Raw genomic sequence first — 25,702 nt, forward strand, 5'->3', positions numbered from 1 at the left:
TACATTTCTAGTATATTGTGAAAAACGTTCATACCTTTAATTTTTTGACATTTTTGCCCCCTATTTCCACATTTCTTTGTGTCGAAGGTCCTTTTCACCATTTTTTGGATGTAACATGACCAATATGCCCTCCTCTTTAAATAAAAGAAAAAAGAAAAGAAAAGAAAAAATTGCAACTATAGTCGAAACTTCTAAAAAAGTGCAAATGCCCTCCCTCCCTCCCTCCCTCCCTCCCAAAAAAAACTTCAACTTCTTCCCACACCTCACCCCCACGCCATCGCCACTTGCCGGCCATTTTCAGCAACCTTTCAGTCAGCTTGCTCGTCGGACCAACATACTAACTTGAATCCCTCACTTTTCTCTTCGCAACCCACCCAAACACTGGCCGAAAATCTAAAGAAATTGGCTGAAAAATCGCTCAAAAATAGGCTGCCCACGCAACTTCAATAGCAAAATTGACAAATTCAACTCCATTTTTCGACGCTGACATCATGATCGACGACGATGGACCACCTCACCTAGCACCGCCTCTTCAAGGAGAACCTAATGAACCTATGGGTCATCGTCAATTTTAACCAAAAGTTGTAGAACCAGGCGATTTCTTTAACAGCGAAATTGACAAATTCAAACACATTTTTGGTCGCCGGTGTCACGATTGACGATCGCCGACCACCCCTTCTAGCACCGCCTCTTCAAGGCGAACTTAATGAACCTATGGGTCGTCGTCATTTTTGGCCAGAAATTTTAGAAACAGCTTCGACAGTTCGTACACAAAGAAACTCGATCGATCCCTTTTCGATTGATGATGCTACAGGGCTTCAATCCATCAATTCTAGCATGTAATCGTCAAATAATGTTGTCACAACTATGGGTCCTCCATCAATTGCATCAATTCATCAACCAAATGATCAATTTTCAAGATTGAACTCAAGAACTACCAACTGAATGCAAACTCCGATTTTCTGGCTATAGATTTTGATTTTCAGCTTTGTTTGATGATATGAAAACATCTATAGGAACGCAATGAGGAGCATAATCGACTGGAGGATGGGTGTACCATGGGTGTCGTCGAAAATGGAGTTTTCCGCCTCCAATTTTGGCTGGTTCAAGTTACGTGAGCAATCAATTTTGGCATAATTTTTTGGCCAATTCCTTTAAATTTTCGGCTAGTGGTTGGATGGGTTGCGAAGAGAGAAGTGAGGGCTTCAAGTTGGTATGTTGGTTCAGCTGCAAAGCTGACCGAAAGGTAGCTGAAAATAGCCAGCAAGTGGCGGTGGTGTGGGGGTGAGGTGTGGGAAGAATGTAAAGTTTGGGGGGGTGGGGGGCATTTGCACTTTTTTAAAAGTTTCGCCTATAGTTGCAATTTTTTCTTTTCTTTTCTTTTATTTAAAGAGAAGGGCATATTGATCATTTTACATCAAAAAAACAGTGAAAAGGACTTTCGACCCAAAGAAAGGTGGAAATAGGGATAAAAATGTCAAAAAAAATAAAAGGTATGGACGTTTTCCACAATACACTCGAAAGATAGGGACGTTTTGTGTCTATTACCCCTACAATTTTCCCTAAATCTTGAGGAAATATTGTTATATCTATGTTTCCTGACAGTTTTACTTCGTGATTTTTCATCAATGTTGGAGGGTATTTTTTTAAATATTTTCTATCAATTTATAATATTAATTAAGATTAAGAATATAGATGTTAGGGATCAATGATAATATTCTCAGGGAAGTAATCAAGAAAAAGACAAATGAAATATAGTTTATAGGAAAAGACAAAATCGGAACAACAAAGTTAGGGTTATGTTGATGCTAAAGCCTAAGCGAGGTTGGCTAAGCAGTAAAGAACACAAATGCCAAAACCAAAAAGTCGAAACTATTGTTAATTTAGCCGGCTTTCAAGAGACAAATTAATATGAATTCAATGGATAGAAAGTTTCAATTATGTGGACATACTTAGAGAATCGTATATGTAATGCAAACGTCATCGATTTATTTCCTACGAGACGAGTCTAATCACTAGTCTAAGGGGAGATTTGTAACCAAACGAAATCCTTAAAAATTGAACAGTACAAAACTGTTCCCACGTGAAAACACTTCAGCATGATGCTAATAATGAGATTTTAAAGAAGAGCTTACCTATTGTATCTAAAACTTATGGATCCTGGAATGAAATGAGAATTTTCAATAGTTTTTTCTTTTATAATCGAGTTCAAGTAGATGTGATGTGATTACATCAGGATATCTAAGGATACGATCTAATAGATTGTGGTATCAAGCAGGGGCGGACCCACATGGAGTCATGTGGGTTCAAATGTTCTCACAATTTTATTTTATTTATTTTATTTTTTTAACAACTACCCTCTCCAATTGCTAAATCCAATTTTCCAATAGTAGTCCACACTTGTAAAAAGCCCAAATTCAATCACTATATCCATATGCATAATCTCATTCCCATAATTCATTTACTCATTTACCCAAATCCAATCCAACTTATATAATGAGTTCCAATATTCCCAAATCAAATCCCAATTTTTTCCAAATTACCAATTGTCAAACGTGAGTCGTGACTCGTCTTTTCCACTTTTCAGTTTTCTCTTCGCTATCGACTCTCCACCGGGCCGTCCCTAAGCTAATCAGCCCCTGCTGCTATTCGACTACGAATTATGGTGAAAATTCTTACTTTTGACCTTACAGTTCGAAAATGTTTGGATCCGCCCCTGGTGTCAAGTAGTGTCAACGAGCAAGAATGTATCTATCTCAGGTGAGTCAAGAGATTCGGAGTGGGAGTAGATTAGTTGAGCTACAAGCTTTGAGTCCTCTAGATTTTTTGAAAATAGATTTTATGAAAAGTGATATTTTTGACAAATAGATGATTAAAAAATTTGAAAAACTATGAGTTCTTGTACAAAATTATTTTATTTTACAAATATGAGACTTTGAGTTTTAAAGAATTTGCACCGAACAGACCTAAGAATTCCCATTTCGATTTTAAGGGCATTTGTACAATATTGAACATAATTTTAAAAAAAAAACATCATAAAATGATAAAATCTATTAATTATTCTATTTAATTACGTCTAAACGTACTCAACATAATTTTATAGTGTTATGTTGCGTATGTGAAGATAGGGATATATATTTGACATAATAAATTAAGGTCAGAGTATAAAAAAAGGTTAATTAATATATTATGATTATTTTAATCTTTCTCTATAGATGTACATTAGTTTAAAATTTTTAGCTTCCGTTGGTAAAGATATTTATAAATGATTTAAAAATTCAATAAAATTTAATTCAATCAAACATAAATTTCAATCATACATTCATAGCTATTGCTCATCGTTCTTCCTATATTCGTGGGACTCATTACTATTTCTTTTTATAAATCATTTTTAAATTTATTAATACAAACTTAGTAAAAAAAGAATGACCTTTCAAAAACAATAAAAACAAGAGGAATTTGCACTCCATGTCATTTCTTGGCTTTGCATTTTTATGAATGTCACTTTTTGAAAACCTTTGCAAGACTGTCATTTTTGGACATTTTTGCCACTTTACAGAATTTAAACACCCTTCAAGTCCTTCATTAAATGATATTTGACTACATAAAAAAGTTGTATCAAAGGTGAAAGACGTCCCAAATTTTGAAATAATAAAAAGTGAAAAACCATGAACTATACACACCATAATTGGTCTCTCTCTCATTCAAAATCTCCTAACCCTAAAAAATAAATAAAAAAATCAAAAAATCAAAAGCCACTTCTTTCACATTCCAAATCTCAAACATCTATGATCACTACTCTAAGAGTGTGTTTGATTGTCATGGAAAATATCACCAAAAAAAGAAAAAGTTTTCCTTCTTTTGAAGAAAACAAAAACTACCTCTACCTAAGGAAAATATTTTCATTAAAAACAAGGAAAATTAGGCATATTTTTAAAATTTGGAAAATATTTTACATGGAAAAAAATAGCAATCAAACATCTCAGTAGAAATTTGGATGGAAAACTGATATTTTCCATGGAAAATAAATGTAATCAAACACACTCTAACATTGTTGTGCTCCACCCACTCTCTCACGTCGTGCCAACCACCAACAAGTCAATCGCCACGCCGATTCCACCAACTGCTTATTCCACTGTCGATAGAATATAATTTATGCTTCTTTGATGTGTACAATGAGGTTAGGAGTGTTTTTTATTTTTTATGTATTTTCTTGTCAATGGCGATTTTTGGAGCAAAATAAGGTTTAATCCAATCAGGTTGAAAGTAAGCTTTAGATGGTGTTGATGATGGATTTTGGTATGGGGATAGCTATTAATTTTGAATTCTGGAATGGATAATATAAAAATTTCAGTTTACATAAATCTGTATTTCGAAAATGTTGGAAAGACAATGAAAATTTGGTATAATAATATTATTCATGCTTCCTTCTTTCTATTCTACAGGTTTCACTTTTTTTTTTTTTTTTTTTTTTTTTTTTTTTTTTTTTTTTTTTTTGTTTTGTGAACATGGATTTACTCAATATATTCTTGTGGTTGTGTGATATTTTTTTTATACTAATCAAGTTTGTCAAAATCTGACCCTCATGTCTTGGAACACCAAATTGAATGACAAATGTAAATGTCAATCTCAACGGTTATAGAATCATCTGTTGAAATGAAATATCGTTTTCAACAGTAATTTTCGACAGATTCGTTATAGAATCATCTGTTAATATGATCAAGTTCAGTTGAGCTGAACATTCTATGTGTGTTTTGAAATAAGACATGTGAAATATCATCGTCCGACCTTTTTGCTATCCTCATGTTCCTTATTCTCGTAGATGATTTTTGAGGGCGAGGTACTTGTTTTAATTGTCTAGATTCAGATTTGTAAATATTCTCGACAATTTCTTGATTTTATAATTTGTCAAAATTAAAGTCTTGACAATTATGAATTCTCAACAAATGACTAATTTTCGACAGATCAGTTATGTGACCCATTTGTCGAAATGAACTATCGTTCTCGATAGTTAGTTTCAGTTATTCTCGACGAATGACTAAATCTCGATAGATCAATTGAGTCATCTGTCAAAATGAACTATTGAGAAGGACAGTTAAAGTCAATATTTCTCAATAGATAACTACTTTTCGACTGATCAATTTTGCAATCATCTGTCGACATATCCAACTTTGATTCATTTAAACATTACTTGTGTGTTTTGCATTAACATGTACGAATTATTATAATATGAGCTTTTTTAGTTTTCTTATTGTAACTTGTTTTAACAGATGAATTTTGAAATTCTAGTTCCCAAAAGTGTGTGCTTGCGCGCCCACATTTCTCAAAAGAGTATTTTTCAAGTTCATGAAAAACAATATTGGAGAATTTTGATGACCATAGTTGCTTCCTTCCAAGAATTTGGTGGTTGTGTATTAAATGGCCATGGTTGCTTCCCTTCAAGAATTTAAATATAAACATGACTTGGTAGTTGTATATATTTGTGCTTATGCATCTTCGAGAATTGTCGTTTCTCATATGTTGTGTTTGTTGGACATAGGGTGGATGTTACTATCTTTGTGATATAGGAACTTATCATTTTATCATTCATCATTTTCTCTACCTTTTTTTGTTTTGTTTTTTTTGTTTTGTTTTGTTTTTTTACATTATAGACATTTGAGGCTTGCTCTTATTTTGATATTTATTACAATATTAATGCTTTTTTATACATGAAAATTATAAAGTAAGATAGATTGACACAGAAAAAGAAGGGAAGAATGCTTCTTCTATTATCTATTTAGAAATCAATTAAGTGAAAACTCTTTTACAATCATCTAACTTGTGATAATCCTTGGCCATTGCTTTTTCGCAAAAATTTTATTTGTTTTAGAGGATTGGTTTCTTTTTATTTTTGAGATAGTTGTTGGTTTGTTTGATTAGCACATGACAAAATTAGATTGCTTGGTTGAATTTTGATTATAAGAAATTTAAATATCAAAATTACTCTTCTCGTTCTAACATATTTAACCTTTATTTCCACATCTGGTACACATATCATAAGTAAAAGAAATAATATTAATAAAATTATTTAAATAATGTATTTTCATCTTGAATGTTCCCTAATGGTAGATGATATATTCTTTAGGCAAGTGCTGCATTTAAAATCAAAAAGTACTTATAATCATTGATTACCACAACTACAAAAGGAAAATTGTAAATCGCTTCACTGTCGAAATTCGTAACATCCACTTGCAATTATCATCCGCGCATACAACGATTAACATTTTGATGCTTGCCATTTTCTTGAATTTGGAACTTGTCTTACAAAGAAAATACACGAATTTTCGAGTATAACTCTTTCTTGCTCAAGAATATTTGCCTTTCATCAGGATCAGACATATTTATAGTTTTGATCCATTTGTATTTGTTTGAACTCTTGTAATGCGATTAATTTGCTCGTCACCGTCAACAATATTAGCAGCCTCTGTGCCGTGTAACGGGTTATCCAAACTCTCATTTAAACCCCAATATAAAAAAATAATGTTTGGGTGCATTACCATTTGATATACTTTGCATTTGATCTATCTCATCATGTTATACGTTTCGGTGAACTTCCACCACAACAAACGTGGGATTTTGAAAATTTGTATCTCTTCCCATGTCAACAATGGGAAGCTTGCTTTCTGATGAATTTGTTTCGCTCATGATTTTTGCACAATTTTAGCTTGATTACTTGCTAGATCTTGTAAGTATAGAACGTTTTTGATGTGTTTGTTAGTGTTGTTTTGAAGATTAGGAAGAGCGATGCAAAAGGAGGAACTAAAGTGGACGAAGAGACCAAAAATAAGGAAATTGGAGCAGAAAGACAGCGCCCAGGCGCCACAAAACTGAAGAAAAACTGAAATTTGAACCTGAGAGGCAGCGCCTAGGCACTGCAATCATAGCGCCCAAGCGCCACCATCAGAGCTTAGGCGCTGCAGATGCAGTGCTTAGGTGCTGCAGTTAAATTGATGCGATACTTAGGCGCCGCGTCTGAGTCCTCTAGGGCGCGTTTTTGGGCCGTTTTAAAGCTCATAAAAACCCTACTTTCTACACAAAACTGAGGGGGCACCTATAAATACATGCTTTTCATACTTTTGAGGGATTCTTCACACATTGGGAGACAAAACAACAAAAAGGGATATTCAAAAGAGAAATTCAAGGAGAATAACACCAAGCAATTGAAGATTTGAAGCATTGATTGGAAGGGGAAGGAGATCTTGGTGCAAGAATTTTATTTTTCTTCTACATCTTTATTACAAATCTGGTGATGTATTCTACGACAATTTATTATATTTCTTCTTGCATTATGAATAGTTAAATTTATTATTAGGACGAATAATATAACAAATTGGGATCCTTTACATTCTCTTATTAAGATTCTTAGTTTTTAATTTTTTCATGTGTTGATTTTGCTATGAGTTGAATGCATTAAATTATCTGATCAATAATTTGATGATTTTTGTGAATTTTTTAAAAATAGAGATATGAGTTTAGGATTTAGACCATGTAGTAAAATTTACTACATTGGTATAACGAGTAGAGATACCTATACCATTTAGTGCGATCATAATTGAATTCTTAGGACAAATAACTCATTTAATTAAGTTGAATTTGCATAGAGATATGAAATTTAATTAGTTGAATAGACTCAATGAGAACTCAAGAGGGGTAATACAATAGGAGAATTCAACTGAACACTACATTAGAATTGATTTTTAATTTGAGATGTAAAGGTGATCAATATGTGATTTTTTCTACCCCAACATCCATTCATTATTTGATTTTTCAACCAATCGTGTAAGCATTCATTTATTTTCTAGATTTTAGATTAAAACTCAAATCATACAATTTTTAATTTGTTTCCATCAAATAGTAGTTAAAGAAAAAATTGAATTAAGTGCTAGAAAATAGTCCTTGTGGGATCGACAATCCGGATTCTTAGGTCTCCTATTACTTGTTACGGTTCGTACACTTGTGAAACTAAAAATACACAATACTTTCCAAAATAGTAACGCATATAGCAGTTTTCTTATGAACATCTACCAATTTAACTTTTCGTCTTCACATATTTCAGAATGAGATATTTCATGTTCGAGAGTTTGAACTTAAATTCAATTTGAGTGCGGGGATAAGAATATCAAGTTTGTCCTTCAATTGTAACACAAGTCCTGCTAGGGTGATAGTTGTTCAAACTATGATTGAAGTGGTTTTATTTCCTTACCACTTCCGATCGTCATCTACATTCGAATATTTAAATCCATACTAGAGCAAACAAGTGAAATTGACATGTCTATCCCGACAGTTTTCAAATGTCGAATTCGACAATTGAATTGTCTATCCCAATGATTTCGAAATGTCAAATTTGACAATTCAATTGTTGGAACTAAAGGGAAGCATGTAATGTGTGTATGATTGAAACAAATTCTTCATATCATTAAGTGTAATCATTAATATTATAATACCAAATGACAAAATCTTCCCAAATAATTAGCACATTGAATCATTAAAGAGGCAATCTTTCAAAGCATTTATTGGGTTTATTTAGAAGAAATTATTCAAAACATTAATGACGACCATCAATTCTCAACTACAATATGACAATATCTTCTCAAATAAATAACTCAATGTTTCGTTAAATATAAAATTATTCATGACATTTTGTAGATAATATTGTTATTTTTATTCCAAAATATTTGAAAACTAAACATATCAATGAATAATAATTTCAAAAATTTCAAATAAGCCCCGTTTGATTCCTATTCTTTGGCTACAAAAATGAAAAATATGACCGTTGTCCATCAAATCAAGTTACCATATTTGACTTTCTATCTTTTATATGGGTCTCATAACAACTATATTTTTTATTCTCATTTTTACAATAATGGATACCAAACGGGGCCTAAATATGACCATATTGTATTTAACATTTCAAAATAGTATGTTATACGATGAAATTATAAACAATTTCTAACATATTAACCTTTCAAAATGGAAGATGAATCCAATAGTAATTTATTCTTGATGAAGGAATGGAGAAGATGATAAGAAAATTAGAATTTGTTATTGGAATAAGAAATATGTTTATGCTCAATTTTTAAAATTATTTTTCTTTTTTTATTAAAAATTTCATAGTACCTAATATAATATACATATATCTAATGTTTATAGTACACAAATTAAATCATCACATCATAACTTTAATGAGCATTCAAATCAAATATTACTGAGCATTAAATGCTTTCAAAAAGGTATCACTAAGGGTAATTTGGACATTTCAAACCAAAAAGTGACATTTTTTAGTACCATTAGTAAAAGTGACAAATTTTGGTGTATTTTTAAATTTAGTGACATTTATGAAAATCCCCTAAAAAAAATACTGCATTTGGATTACATGAAAAAACTACCATATAAAATTCTTGGACTTCTTGAGAAATTCAAAGAAAAATCTAAGTTTACAAAATATGCATGCTAAGGACATATTTGGCATCACGTATGGAGTTAGAAATGATTAAAATTTTAAATTGGAAATGGGGCAACTTAACAAAATACCTCTAAAATTAGGAGGTTTTTCGAAAATCACATGGAAAGTGTTTTGAAAGTAAAAATAATGTGAAAAGTCAAGTAAGACTTTTTCCCATTAAAAAGTGACGTATAATGTCACTTTTTATTTATTTATTAAAACTGACATAAATTAAATATTTATATGCAATATGACTTTGTAATTAAAAAATTTAAATTTGACGTACAATATCACTTTTTTGTATCGTGGAAACTTAATTCACATTTAATACAATACAAAATAAATTAACGTTTAAAGGAAATTCTTATAAGAAATTTGTGACATTTTAATTTAAAAGTGGCACAACATGCTAGCCACTTTTTTTTAATAAAAAGGTCACAAATCACGTAACTTAACTTTTTGTGACATCAAATATAGAAACAATTCAATAAAATAACACGACATGCATCAGAAAGAATAAATGATGTTTGCTTCTGTAGCATTGAATATGGAAGTAATTTAGTAAAGTGACAAAAATTGAAAAAAGTGTCAGATATTAAAAAAGTGAGATACATTCAAAAAAGTGAGAAACACCAATTAAACCTTAGAATAGATCTAGGGATGGTTGATTTTCTTCTATATCTTGTGGCTTTGTGATTATGTTTCACTTCTATTAACTAAATATAGAAAATAATTTCATTTTAGGAACACAACAACCTGTATCTTGGAAGTAACGAAAATTCAAAAAAGTGACATTAAAATTAAAAAGTGACACAACATGATACTTTTTGTTCACGTTGTTGATTAGCAAAAAATTGACAAAAGCATATGAAAAGGATTTGTCCTTTTTCTTATATGACATTTGTGTTTCACAAGTAGAATTAAGCTGGTTTGCCAAGGAAATTTTGTCCACCTCTTTGAGAGGTACTCACATGGCGTGGGATCGAGTGGGACTCAAGGTGAATTTAAAATGCAAAAAAGGCCCATCGACCTTAAATGTGAGAGTAGGCGAGGGAGGGTTTTGAAACCTTTCCTAGCACAGTAGCACGATTGATCGCAAGTAACTTAGCTGTGGTAACTGTTTCACAAAGAACAACATAATGCAGTGAGTGTTTGACCTTAAAAAGAACGTTGAATTGATTTCAGGGAAGTTTGATTTACCTCAAGTTCCTTTCACAAGCAAGGAAACTCAATTTGTAGAGGTTATAAATAACTTACTATTTAGGTAAGTGAGTGCTACTATAAATAAAATGCTGAAGAAGAAAAAAAGCCTATGAGTGCACCGGACAAATCTAAAACCAGTAGTCATTTGTATAGAAGCCCCTTGACTGGAGGAGGACTTTTCCAACCGTAGGTTCATTGAAAAAGGGATCTGTATTAGGTTGCACCCAAAAAAGGGTCAAGACTCTTATGAAGGGTTCTTTCTTACATTGAAGCAGAAGGCCAAATACTCTATTTGTACACAATACAGGAATGCCATCAGCAAACTAATGGGGGCACTTACCGTATTCCATCTTTTGTTAAGAAATTCACTCATCACTATAGCATTTAGTCCGCCACTCATCCAAGAAATGTAACAGGCCCATTTTATCCATGGCTAAAGGTCATCTGCAATCGCCAAAAAACATCATTATGTGATCTAAAAACTATTGATCCATTTTTCATCATTTTTTTTTATAGAGTAACCATCACATATTAAAAAGCATTAAGCAAGTCATGTACACTATAAAGTGCTTAGTTTCATGTAACAAAGATTCTAGTGTAATGAAAATAATTCAAGAAGCTTACTTTTGGTGGCTATAAAACCCCCAAGAACAAACACCACTAGCAAAATGAAGGTCCCTATTACCTAATGTGGTTGCAACAACTTGAGTTGTTCCAACTGTAGTAATGAATTGGAATAGACCAAGGGCCATCTGATTGGACTCCTTGTAGGTGTAGTGTATAAGCAGCTCTTATTCCCTGATCTGTTGGGACACATTTCGCGATTTATCTCACTCACAAAGCTCTAGGGGTGGAGCGGTGGGGGCCCTCAAGGTTGGGGTTCAACTTTTTTTTTTATTAAAGAATGTCAAGAATTTTCGAAAGAACCTACATCATAGAGATAAGGAATCAATGCTTTGAATCTGATGAGAGAACATTATAAACTATGAATTGTGCTTGGCATTTAGATTAATTTAAGGTATTACATGATATTGCAGTTTAAAACAAAATAATGTGACAATCTTACTTGCAAGCAACTGGAGCAAACCTGATTGTGTAGTACGAAAGAATAATCCAAAGAGCAGATTTCCTAAATGAAAGATCCTTAGTATCCAAATCGACAAACCAAAAGCCTGTTGGACTAAATGTATGGAATAGTTGTGAATGAAATCGAATAAATACATACTGTATATGCAATTTAGATACTAAATTTATGCATACTGTATATGCAACATACTATATTTACGTATACCACATATGCAGTTGACCGTATTTGCAACAGCTTACCGTATATGCATATACCGTATATATAGTGAACTTGGCAAAATATAGCAGATTAGATTGCAATAAAATGAACAAATTAATATGAACAAATAATCTAGTTGGCCAAATAAAGTAAATTAATTTTAATAAACAGAACAAGTAACTACTTAGCGAATATAAGAAATATTTTAACCGAGGCCCGTGTGAACGCAATTTTCTTAAAATAGATTTGCCTTTCATCGTAGGTGCTTGAGGATTAAATTGAACGTCTATCTCTCAGGATACAATGAATCAATAGTAGAATTTGAGCACCTCAAATGCTACTCTAGCGAACAAAATTTGTGTTTGAACAATATTACCGGTCGTGTGACAATGCAGATTGAAATATGTAGAAACCATGTTCTATAAATTATGCAGAAAACTGTATGCAGTGTTTGCTTTTCTCTTCTTTTTCTTCTTGTTTAGAATTGTTAGAAATCGGGTTATATTTATAGGCTCAGCTCCATGAATGTTATTAACTCATATATAATGGCAACGAATATAGGAGTTTCGATTGTTTTGGAATTTAAACGGTTAGTTGGAGGAAAAAATTAACAATATATAGACTCTTATAAGGGTCCAATTTTCACGTCTGAAACTTATTTAGGTTCGATTTGTTCCCCTACGCACGCACGTAGAGAAAGCTTATATACTATACACGATCACACTATTCCAAAGTGCAATCCTATTTAAGGTAGTATGTGTTTTCATAATTTTTCTATGTGGGACAAACCTTAAATAGTTTCCTTCCAACAATATAAACTTCTTTCAATTGGCACACTTTGAGCTCCAATTTCTCATTCACTCGAAAATTTCATGATTTCGACATTCTCTCGGAGGAGAACACAAATCAATCTTGAACTTCCAAATTAACCAACTGGGTTCCACTCAAATTTTGTGCCAAAGTTAGCCACTCAACCCATTTTTTCTAACGATTCCCACATGAATAAAAATTGGGAGAGACATAAGATCGTGAAACAAAGACTTAGTGATAAAGTTCAGCAGTTGAAATCTATATAGGATAGGTATTACCCTTTGAACTTTTCATTGTGAAAGTATATTTACTTTACTAGCTAACCAGTAGACACGTTGTCTTTAAACTGTTATGTCATTTGTGTAAACGATGATATACTTCACACAGAATTCTCACTAATACAATTCTGTTCTCGTTATTATGTTCGTTTTGGCTATGGACATACGTCTAGTTCTATGAGAGTTGTGTCTGTGTGATAACCTAGTGGTCTATTTCTTCAATAATCATTTTCACTGGCCATGTTCGATCAAGATCATGGAATCACTGGTAATAAGCTGAAGACACCTATGATGTTATCACCACTCGAATATGTGGATGTATCCCCTTTTTTATTTTTTATTTTTTTATTTTACCTACATCGCATTTCAAAAATGTTATTTTATTGGGAACAAATAATAAATAAAGAAGAGAATTTTTTCTGCGTAGCATCATTGAACATGGGGTAGGCCTATTTCGTAACGGTTTGATCGTGGGTGATAATGAGTTTGATTGTGCCTCTCCTAGATGACATACCTTTTGAGTAAAGGTGGAGCTAGTCGCACATAATGACAGATATATTCTTAAAAGCTTCAATCCAGCTGTTGAGATGCTCAGTTGACTCGGAAGATGGCTTATAGCGAAACTAGAACCATTTAATCCATTCCACGGCCATCAAGAGCTATGACTCTGGGTGGGAGTACACAGGTGCCAAAAGTCGTTTTGATGTACGATTTTTATCTTGTTTCAATTTTATTTATTGTTCTTGGCAACCAACGAGAAACCTGTAGTGCTACCTCCTACAATTTTAATAGTAATCCCCTGATGGAAAGTTTGTGGCTTTTAGGAGTGATCCTTTTCTCTAATCATAAGAAAAGAAAGGTTTTGATTCGTCTTTAATTTATCATACTTCCTTCATCTTCCTTCTGTCTTATTGATGTAACTATACTCTGTTGCCTTCAAAATTTGAAGGTGTTTTTCATCTTGGAAAGTTGACTTTGCTGACACTATTAATCGTGTAAGTCATGAATTTAGAAAACTTTGCATTATTACTCTGGTGTGTTCACCTGTGGAGCACCATGTTTAACATGCCATAATCTAGATACCTCTTTTCTTTTTCCCTTCCTTCCCGTTCATCCTTTTTCTTGATATATGAAGTTCTAACTGTTTCTTGTAAATTTAATTTTATGAAATCTTTCAACATGATTCACACCATTAAGTTCAACAATATGACCTAGATTGTATTGCATATTAGGTATAAAGTGCAGAGAGGACTTGATGACAAAATAAAAAGATTTTAACTTCTTTTTATTTCTTAATATAGTCCAATACCATCCAATTTATCTTACTAAATATACCATTAAGGTCCATTTACTATCCAAGAAACCAATCTTTTTCATTTATGATGTTGATGACAACTGAAAAGCTTTGCCACACTTTTTAAATATCTTTTGTTATAACAAGTTTTTTGCGGTTCTAGCAATAACTTGTATTAATTTGGATGTGATTATTAGTTGGTTGGTCGACTCGACAATAGTGTTGCCTCATCCGTCAGTGCAAAAATGGCTTTTAAGTTAAACGAAGATAATGCACCTCAAGTTTGTGTTGGGCTCGGAAGCTCTAATAACACACGTTGATTCCAAACTGAATTATAAAGAACGAGATTTAATAACAATATTGAAGTATACTAGATTACATCACGAAAAAACAAGATTGAATTTGTAAAGAAAGAACACAAAGGGTAAACACAGAGGAACGATATTTATTAATTCAACAGTATGGAGAATATAAGACAGACTAGCAATACTGCTTCTATATTACTCTCTACAAATTGACCAGAGGAGCCTCGTATTTATAGGCCAACCCTAGAAGAATCCTAAAAGACAAGAAAATATATTATAATTAGGAGATCCATTTCAACACGATTTGGTCTTCTTTATTCAACTTAGTTTCCTTAAACTCTAGGTTAATATACTCCTAATCCAAGTCGAATACCCCTCTTCAAAAGCTCCTATTTGAGTCATACTCCTAACAATCTCTACCTTGACTCAAATTTCGATGCTACGAATGAAACTCCTAGATTTCAAATTCATCTGTATCGAAATTAACTGGCCGAATCTCCTCAACACAATAACCACCATATAAACCAAACACTCGTCCTCTGCTCGGCGTCCATAACCGACACCGAACCCAATCCCCAGGGTTTTCAATTCCACCAAGGAATTAATGTTGCTCACATAGGGTCGAAGTACACCCTGTAATAAAAACCAAATCAGATGCTTGATCAGAAGGCCCCTTGTTGGAACTATCGCCTTCAACATCCCCAGAAGCATCCCAGCCATTGCTGACACCATGGTACCTATGCTCGATAAGTCCTACCCTAGCAACTGAACATAGTGTATTAACTGAAATTGGTGGCAAAGCGGAATCACCAACGCTCTCCCTAGCAGTGTTCTGAATTGACTCAGAGCCCAATACAAGAGGTACTGTACCAAATCAAACTTCCACCACGGTACTAAACTTGTCCAAAAGTCTCCTCTTAACTGGCTCTGTATTCCCCTGCAAAATATACAACTGGGATCTTTTTCATCCCTCCAGTACAACTCGAATTCCCTTTTGGACCTTCAAAACTCCACCTCCTCCAGAGAATTGACACCCTTTTGCATCCATGGTAATTAGCGAAATGAGATTCCTTTTCAGGTCAGGAACATGATCAATTGTTCTAAATGTTCCATTCCGCATCCTCAATTTGACTCGACCGATTCCAACAATACAACAAGATTGGTTGTTTTCCCATTACAACTCCACCTTGCTGAACATCCTCATATGTTTGAAATAAATTCATATCGGAACACATGTGGTGCAAACATGCTGAATCAAGAGTCCACTCCTCGTCAGGCCTAGATTCCACATCAGATACCACGGTTAACATCACATCTTCGCCATCTGAACAATTCTCAACTACATTGATTTCGTCTGAATTCAAAGGTTGCACCCACGATTTATCGCTAAATCACCTTTAGCTTGCAACATATCGCAATCCTTCCGAATATGTCCCTTCCTTTTGCAGTAGTAACAGGTCACATTCCTAAATCTAACTCTCAATCTGCCTCTTTGTCGACTACCTTGAGATACAAGAGCTTTCCCATCCCTTGCTGTAGCTTCAACCAAATGCTTTATTTTCTCCTTTGAGTGCAAAGCATCATAGACATCTTTTATAGTCAAAGTATCTTGACTATACAAAATAGTATCCCAAAACGACGCGTAAGATCCTGGCAACGAACACAACAAATCAAGGCAAGATCCTCTTCATCGTACTTAACCTCCAACATCTCCAGATCTGCAACTATTTCCTTGAATACGGCAACATGATCTTTCAACGACTCTCCTTCCGCCATGCGATGTAAATATAGGTTCTGCTTGAGAGCCAGTTTACTTGTAAGACTCTTTGTCATACACAACTATTCCAACTTCAACTGCAAAGCATCCGTCGTTTTCTCCTTCAAGGCATCCTACAGAATATTGTTGGACAGATGAAGATGAATCAATAGAACAACCTTCCGATCATTCCATTGTTTCTCCTCCATTGTCCAACTAGTTGGCATCTTCTCAATACCTAACAACGCATCATCCAAATCCAAGTACGTCAAAATAGCCCTCATATTTACTTGCCATAAAGAAAATCTTGTATTGCGATCTAGTTGTAGAATATCATACTTCAACGTAGCCATTCCGAAAAAATCTCAACTAATCTACGAAAGAAACCAAGCTCTGACACCACTTGTTGGGCGCAGAAGCTCTAATAATACACATTGATTCCAAACTAGATTATAAATAACGAGATTTAATGACAATATTGAAGTATATTAGATCACACCATGAAAACACAAGATTGAATTTGTAAAGAAACAACACAAAGAGTAAACGCAGAGGAACAATATTTATTAATTCAACAGTATGGAGAATACAATATAAACTAGCAATACTGCTTTTACGTTACTCTCTACAAATTGACCAGAGGAGCCTCATATTTATAGGACAACCTTATAAGAGTTCTAAAAGGCAAGAAAATATATTACAATTAGGAGACTAAATTTCAACAAGATTTTGTCTTCTTTATTCAACTTAGTTTTCTTAAACCCTAGGTTAATATTCTTCTAGTCCAAGTCAAATACAGCTCTTCAAAAGATTCCTATTTGAGTCATATTCCTAGCAGTCTGATCTATTCCCCTCGATGAAGTGATAAAAGAGTCAGAGCCTGTTCTTTTGCTTAAAATAGATGTTCAAAGCTGGGAGTATCACGTGCTTAAGGGAGTGAAAAATTGTTGTCAAGAAAGAAAGGTGAAGCCCCTTACCTAATATACGAGAAAGATGAGAGTTTGTTGCAAACAAGTAACATCAGTGACAAGGAGATCCGGGATTTCTTCACAGTTTGGGCTATCATCAATGCACTCAACACGTTACAGATGCACACTGCATCAAAACAAAGTGACATTTTCGTTCTTTGAAAAGTATCTTTACATGAAGGAAAAAGAATAAACTGACATATCAGAGTTCTCAGTATGTTGTGGAACCATGTGGTTTGAGGACTTTGTGATGCTGGCTATTCGTCAAAATCTCGCAAGCATACGGGTTTATTATACAAGTAATAATTGTGATGAAAAAGTTATCGTGCCACAGAGAATAATGTCTAATTTTAGTGTATTTGATGTAATTAAATTCGTGTTAGTAACCAAAAATTGATTTTTGTCTGAATAGCTAATTAAGTTCTATAACTAAAAATTTCAAAATTAATGAGAATTTGTTTTAAAATTCAGATGAGTAAATGTATTGGATTTCCGATGCCACTGATCAATTCTTAGTTCTAATTCTCAACCTATGACATTTATCTCAACTCATGCAATTGTGATAATTTCACTTTTATTTATTATTCTTTCCCAAGATATAATAAACCTATGGTTACCACGAGACGATCCTATTCCTAATCCGAATTCATATGGCAAATACGCATTGATATGTAAAATTATCACACATAATCGCACACGCCACAAATATTATTCCTAACATTCATTGTCCATGTGTTCCAATAACAGTGTTTTACCTACCCGTGAGTTTTCCCATACTACGTATAAGCAACTTCTTGTCCTAATGGTGCACAAACGTTAAAGCACTATGGATATGCATTTTAAATGAGCTACAACACAAGAATTAAGATAAAAACATAAGGTCTTGAATTAAAAACTAAGAATCAATCAATTTTGTCATTTATCTAATATAAAGATATTTAGCCTAGCATATTAATGTAGGAAATACATGAAAAATAAAAGAATGACATCACCCGAATCATGAAAGTATGAAAAGAATCTGAAATCCTTCAGTTTATGCCTTCAATTCCGAATCCAAGTGATAAAGTCTTTTTCTTCAATGTATATATCTCTCTTTCTCCTCTTTGTCGGCTTGCCAGATGATAGAAAAATTTGGTTCCCGTGTTTTAGCCGATTCTTGGTATAAATATGGTGCAAAAGACTTTCCAAAACAAAATAAGGAAACATAATTCTTTTGTTGGAGTTGAACCATGCGTACGCATGGTTCATTTGGTGCGTATGCATGTAGCCTCAATTGAGTTTCGAAAGTTCAATTTCCCAACCGTGTGTACGCAAGGCCTGCAGGCCCATGTGTACACATAGTTCAATTATTTTAAGGGCCAATTTGCAACTTGATCCCTAAACTTTCTGAAGTGCGTGTTTTGGTCATTTTCCAAAATTTCTTGTCCCATTAGCCTCTCTTCAATTCCAATTGACACTTGGTGGTCTTAACTCATCATTCTTCTGTCCAATTCAACTTTTAAATTATTGCATTCTAGTCCCCAAACTTTGCCCTTGATGCAATTGAGTCATTTTTCCCGCTTATTTTATTTATTCTTGTATCTTCCATTGATCGTAACCTACACACAATATATACATAGGATTAAGCTACATTTCATCAAATTCATCAACAAATACTCAATTTTAACAGCCTAAATAAGTGTATAAAACTGGCTGTCGATGTAAGCTGTTAGTTCAGGTGAGGATTGTATAGCTGGGGTTTCAAATTTTGTAGAGGCTTGCGACACAAGGCACGTTGATTGCGTTTCTTATTTCTTATTCTAATCTTACAGAGCATAGTATGATCTTTTATCCGTTCTTGGTGTTCAGCATTAAAATTTAATTATTATGGTTCTTTATAAGACTTTTTAAGTTACTGATTCTCTTATAAGTTTGCTATCTACATGTGTACTTTTTTTTTTTTTTAAATCTTTTTTGGTATTCTCTTGGAAGAACATTTGGAGCGACTTTGTTGTCGTTCTATGGTGATTATCGTTATATTTTTCCACATCTTTAGACTAGATGCTGTCCTACTGAAAGTATTTTCATAACTAGATAGTGGTTATCACTTCCTCTATTTTCCGAAAGTTTCATAGTCCAATTGTACACTATAAACTTATGTATCCATCCATAAATGTATCTTTAAGACTTCAACTCATCTTATAGGAAATTGTTGGAGTTGATCTATGAGAGATCAACTTAGCACATGTTTGGTTATGTTTATAAGTACGGGAGTTCGCTATTTTTTGTAGCTCAAATAAACAAATTATGGGTCTCACATAATCGTTGTGACTCTGATTTTATTTATCTATTTATTAAAAAATAGCTTTTAAGCATAATCAAATAAGTACTTAAAATAGTTTTATTACCTATGTCAAGAAGACAATATTTTAGGCCAATGAACCAAAGTATTCCTCTCAAGGAGAGGAAACTAATAGGGTTACATGTTTCCAATCAGACTTCATTTCTTTGAACATTCCAAATGACTTAATAGATTACAACAATAACCTATGTTTTAAAATGGTGCGCGTAATCTTTTTCATTATCAATATCAACCACTTGAATCAAGTAGTTTTATTCAAGAAAACAAGTTTATTCAACCTAGAATACTTCAACTGAAACAATTGTTAAGTTTCTACTTGCAACATATTCTTCGAGTGAAAAAGTTGACTCGACTCTTGAGCCTCAACACCTCTAATCTACTAGGACTATAGTTATCTTATCTAGCATATTTCTTAGTTGAACAAGCTTACTCGTCCTTTAGTATCATCACTTGACTAGGAGCCAAGTTACCTTATTCAACTTACTTTTCAAGTGAAAAAACCTACTGTTATCCAGACTCAACCGATGAAGTTTTATCCAATTCATCCAATGATTTAGAAAGTCTAAGAATAATCTCGCTAACTAAAACCATACACGTTTGGACATGTCGACGATATTTGCCATGATGCGACAGGGACAGCAACCCAGGGAGTGCAGATTTTGTAAGGATTTGCTCTTGGTTGGATAGATAATGGTGCCACTTGATTCAAGTCGCCCTAATGAAGTACTTCAGATACGAAGTATCCCCCAATCTAGAGTAGTTAGATGGGGAAGTCAAATTAATCCATGGCTTCTCTGATACGAAATGAGCCAAGAGAGTGTGGTGGGGAAGAGGGAAACAGTGATTGGTTAGTTCACAATTCATGGAAAAAAAATTTGTCATTTACTAAAAATAAATTCAAAAAGAATAACAACAGAAGTTTTCTATTTATGTCATATGTCATTGTTTTTGCAATTATTTATGGTTCTTTAATTTGTTTATACCAGTGATTCTTAACAAGTACGAGTGCCCACAGGATAAAAATAATTCACTTTTACAAAAATTAATTTTAGCATTGGAAACGTTTTGAATTTTGATACCATATCCAATATATAAGTTTTAAAAAATAAAGAATTTCACAAGTTAAAAATAAGGATTATATCTCATCTGAACTTCAGAAGCAATATGTTCGAAGAGTTTATTAATTTCATTACTATCGATTCTAATTGAATTAGCTTGACACGATAATTTTTTTTGCAGTCTGATACAACTAACACAACTCGTGTTGATCCAATTTATGTTGATCAGTAATTTGATAAATACAAAATTGTGAACATTCAAATGTACATATCATTATTTATCTTGTTAACGATTATTTTGATTCCATCGTAAGAAAAAAAAGAATTACATGCTGCAAAGTAAGATGTTTTTGGCTTCAACACCACCAAAGTCAAGTTAAAACCAATTTTAATGGACTTTAGCACACCATTCTTTTGGTAAAACAAGAACTTCATGAATTTAGAAAAAAAAAATCAATTTTGTTCTTCGGAAAATGAAAAATGTAAATACATATTACAATCTTAGATATTGAAAAAGATAAGTTTTCTTGCCAACAAATCTTTAGTCACATATAACACGATGATGCACAGCGATTTCGTATTCGGTGGACACACTAGAGTTGTTGATACTTCAAATTATAATAATATCGTAATAAATTTTTTTTTTTGATTTGTATTATTAGGAAAAGAAATCTACGATTTGGATTTAACCCAATAAAAAAAAAAAAAGATTGGATTTTTTATAATTCTCCTGGGCTTATCAGTATTTTTGAGAAATATATTCACCATCATTAGGTATTTTAGTAATAACAAAGTATTAGGAAAAAATTAGAGATGGACTCCCAAATCTTTTAGGTAGCAATGTTTTGAGTCCCTAACCTTCAAAACTGAAGATTATGTTCCTAAACTAATATGATTATACGAATCTAATTCTTTGCATGAAAGTAGACATTAAGCCCCGTTTGGTTCTATTTTTTCACTCCAAAAAATCAAAATTTTGACCTCTATTTTCCTAAATTAACTGTCATTTTTTACTTCTGCACCACAAGTGGGGCCCATTTTCTATCTAACGGTAAAAAGATTGACTCTAATAATCACTATCGAACAAACTCTAAAACCGCTTGCCACTTTTACATATTGCACATTGGCTAGTTTGGCAATTTTACCATCCGGTTTTAAGTCACGTACAAATCTAAATAGGTCGGAATTTAGAACCTCATTTTTTAAGATTGGGGACTTAACTATACTAATTGAAAGTTCAGGGAGAAATTTTAATTTTGCCAAAGTACTAAAATTCTCATATGTCGCATAGGGAAGAGACAGAAAACAGAGCCTTATCTCCTCGTAGTAGAAGAGGCTAACTTTCCTGGAATTCGAGCTCTAATTTTAACTTGAAATGGCGAATTCTCTTTGTTCCGTACATCCCTTCAAGACCCTTGACAAACCCAGTACTCTCTCTCTACACTTATACATATTTTTATACGTAATTGTGCTTTATATGCATGTCAACTCTTGTATTTATATGAATTCACTTTATTTTTATAATGGGTATACCTTTGTGGGTGGGTGTTTGTCCGTGTATTTGTTTGTAATTGTGGAAATGGGATTGGGGCAGGGGTACTTGGATCTTCTTGGTTTTAGTTGTTTTTACATGAAATCATTTAATGTGAATTCTTGATTATTTTTTCAGGGCTTATTAGTGGTAATTTTGCTAATAGGAAGGTTGAATGGATCAATGATTGCACCACCAGTTCGAGAAAAGCTAATTTTGAAACTCTAAAGGTTAATGTGAGTGTTCATTTGCAATTTTGCACTAGAATACCTCACCTTTTTGTCATAATTCGTTGACATAGGGGTTGAGTACAAATTTTAAATAAATAAAATTTTCTGCTTAAGCTTTTAGACATGGACAGGGGTGGTGGTTCTATGTATAGAGCTTGCAAGTTACATTTGATTTCTCATTATTCATGTTCCCGGGGCTTAAAACAACTTTCAATTAGATTCCATTTTGATTGATGGATTTGAAAAATAAACGATTAATAAAAAATCGTATAATATGTGCAGAGAGAAAATAGAATTCTGCAATATGCAATTTAAATAAAGCTCAATCCAATGAAATGAGTGATAACTACTCAACTACAAGTAACGATACTTTTTTTTTTCCTCGTACATCTCTAATGATTTGTTTCATGGATTGAAGATGTAACTACAAAACAAAAGTCTCATCAAATTGTTGATCGCTTAAACCAAACACAATAAAATGTTATCTTGGCTATAAGGCATTCGGTCCTTTTTTTAACCTTAAGGTGGATGCTATTATCCCAATCTGGCTCATTTGAGACCTCCTATTATTGTGCTAAGGTTTTTTAGCACTTCTTTTCTTCCTTTGCTCCATGTTCCCATCATATTTGTTTTTAATGCATTGTGTATCTGATATTCAGTCTTGCTTCAATCTACAGGCTACAGACAACAAACCAAGCACCAAATCAAATAGCATACTTTGTGCTGATTGTGAGGGTAATGGTAAGTTAATGAATTACAGTCTAGAGACTACTGTTATATTCATGATCGGCACAATTAGTTTTTCTTTGTTATTTAAATTATGCATCTTATGTAGACAGGACAAATGTTTTTTAGAGTGCACTTTCTGTGTTTTTAGAAAGTATATTATTTGCGGTTACATTTTTGAAGGTGTCAAATTTTTTTTTATTGTTAATTTAGGGTTTGTCTTGTTAGTTTAATACCAAAAGTTTAAAACAATTATTTTAAATTCCATTATGGTTATTTTCAATTAGATTATTCATCACGGATCAATAATCTAACTTGATTGTCACTTCATTCCTTCTATTTGTCACATCATTGGCATTCATTCGTCTCTTTTTGTGAAAATGTATGACATTTGTATTTTTCCCTTAAGGGTATCAGTGGGGCATTCGAAGCATTTTAGTTTCATAATTTAGTTAATTTTGCATTCAGGATGAAAGCAATCCTCAATAGGACTGCACTAGGAACTCTTTTAATAGTTCTTAATATATACTTGAGTGATGTTTGTCCATGCAAACCTACTGAGCACTAGAGATCATTTGAGTAATAGTCTCTTCATTTGCCTACTGAGCACCAGAGATCATTTGAGTAATAGTCTCATCATTTGCACTTTTATAGATGAATAGGTTTGCTATTTTCTTGTTACATCGATTCTCCTATTTTTCTCCTTCTGATATTTTCTTGGGCAGAGACTTCATTTTCTTATCAACCTACACAGATCAATTTTTCTTTATCCGGCAAAGCTTTTCTCGTTCATATGATAATTTGAATTTCTAATCTTAACATATTTATACGAAGTCTGGAAGGGAATTGATCTTTTTTGTTTTCTTGAGTAAAGCTTTTGCACAAAGCATTGCCATTTGTGTATGATTTTAGCTTCCCGTTAGTTGGTGGATGAGTAATTGTTAAAACTTTACTGGAGTTGAAGACTAATTTTAATTGACAGATTAATCCCCATTTGAGCCCCATTTTTCGGAGATAATGTATTTTAGAATAGAGATTTTTTGGGAAAATTTTTGGTTTTATGTGTAAAAATATTTTATGGGAGAATATGTGGTTGAAAATGACTTTTGAAAAAATGAATTTTGAAAATAACGGGGCTCAAACAGGGGCTAGTATGTTGCTGGCTCTGCTTGCGTTGTCATGCTGATGCTTATGTGACTTTTCTTTCCTTGATCATCTGATTATTGGCTTCACAATGTTTCTTTTTCCAATTTACATTTTTCAGGTGCTGTACCATGTTCACAGTGCAAAGGTTCTGGAATAAACTCTATAGATCACTTCAATGGGCAGTTCAAAGCTGGAGCATTGTGTTGGCTTTGCAGGTACGCTCGCCGGTTAATTTTGCTTTTTGTCAAGCTTTTGACATTGAACCCAAAATACTCTTGTATCAATATTTTTAACAAACGTCATTCTCATCCCGGCTCACAATTTATAAAAGTTTTAAGCTTTTGAGACTTTCCAAATTTAAGTTGATAAAATATCAAACTCAAACCTTTAAACTTTGTCTGCCTTTAGCGTCCTATCTTGTGGCACCCACATTGGCTCGCTGGAAATTGTTTCGCGCGGGTAGTCGTTAACAATTAAAAAAGGGATCAGACAATTGTGTAAGGAACAGACCTCTTGAGACAAAGTTCCAAAAATGGAGTGTTTTATTGGCGATAATTTACAATTGGAAATAAACAGAATGCCTCTAAGGGGCGCAAGCACACGAGTGCTAAAAGAAGTGTTTAAATTTAAGCTAAGAAATTAAAATTACATATTCTTTATTTAAGAGTGTTTGATTCCGGCCTTTTTCTCTATATCTTCTCTTCCTTTTCATATTCCTTGATGATTTCCTCGTGACAAACCATTTGGAAATTGCTTGATTGTTTTATAACTACCCACTTTCGTTATAGTGGCTAACTTGTCGTGGAACTGCCGTCTCTAACTATTACCACTACTCTTTGTCGTTCAACCGTTTTCAACTGAACTCCTTGAATCTTGGAACATGATAAAGTTACTCAATAACTGTTTCAATAACTGCACTTCTGGATAATTATAACATCTTATGTTTGCTAAAATCCTGGGCGATTCGAAAGTTTGGGCGAGAACAGGGTCATAGCTCTGGGTGACTGTAAGGCACTTCATTCGCTCAGATCTTGGGCGTCTTGCAAGCTTGGGCGATGATATTACCGTGTTCGTAGGCTTCCATTGCACTCATTAATAACTCTATCTGGGCCTTTATCCTGAATTGCCCAGTTGGTATTCATTCTTTTCCCTATTTGATTTGGGAATTCCCCAATTGGGCTTCATTCTTTGGGCTATTCGATTTGGGCTGCACATTTAATGTGTCAACAATTACCCCCCCCCCCCAAAATATGGCAGAATTAATACCAATTTTTAATCTTTGCCATATTT

At 33.3% G+C, this 25,702-nt stretch overlaps 1 protein-coding gene across 5 annotated transcripts in view; it reads left to right on the plus strand.

Annotated features, from left to right (window-relative positions):
• The first annotated feature begins 22,073 nt into the window (after positions 1–22,073).
• The window catches only part of LOC111412956, an 11,714-nt gene continuing 8,085 nt past the window's right edge, over positions 22,074–25,702 (plus strand). For 4 of the 5 annotated variants that reach the window (XM_023043804.1, XM_023043806.1, XM_023043805.1 and 1 more), the window contains exons 1-4: positions 22,074–22,206; positions 22,449–22,546; positions 23,218–23,281; positions 24,531–24,627. In XM_023043804.1, the coding sequence (XP_022899572.1) occupies positions 22,155–22,206; positions 22,449–22,546; positions 23,218–23,281; positions 24,531–24,627 (311 nt within the window). In that variant the 5' untranslated portion in view covers positions 22,074–22,154. The remainder of the gene's footprint in view (positions 22,207–22,448; positions 22,547–23,217; positions 23,282–24,530; positions 24,628–25,702) is intronic. The other variant, XM_023043807.1, reaches the window with a different exon arrangement.

The sequence above is a fragment of the Olea europaea genome, chromosome 17 (genome assembly GCF_002742605.1).
Source record: "Olea europaea var. sylvestris chromosome 17, O_europaea_v1, whole genome shotgun sequence".
Lineage (NCBI taxonomy): Eukaryota > Viridiplantae > Streptophyta > Magnoliopsida > Lamiales > Oleaceae > Olea > Olea europaea.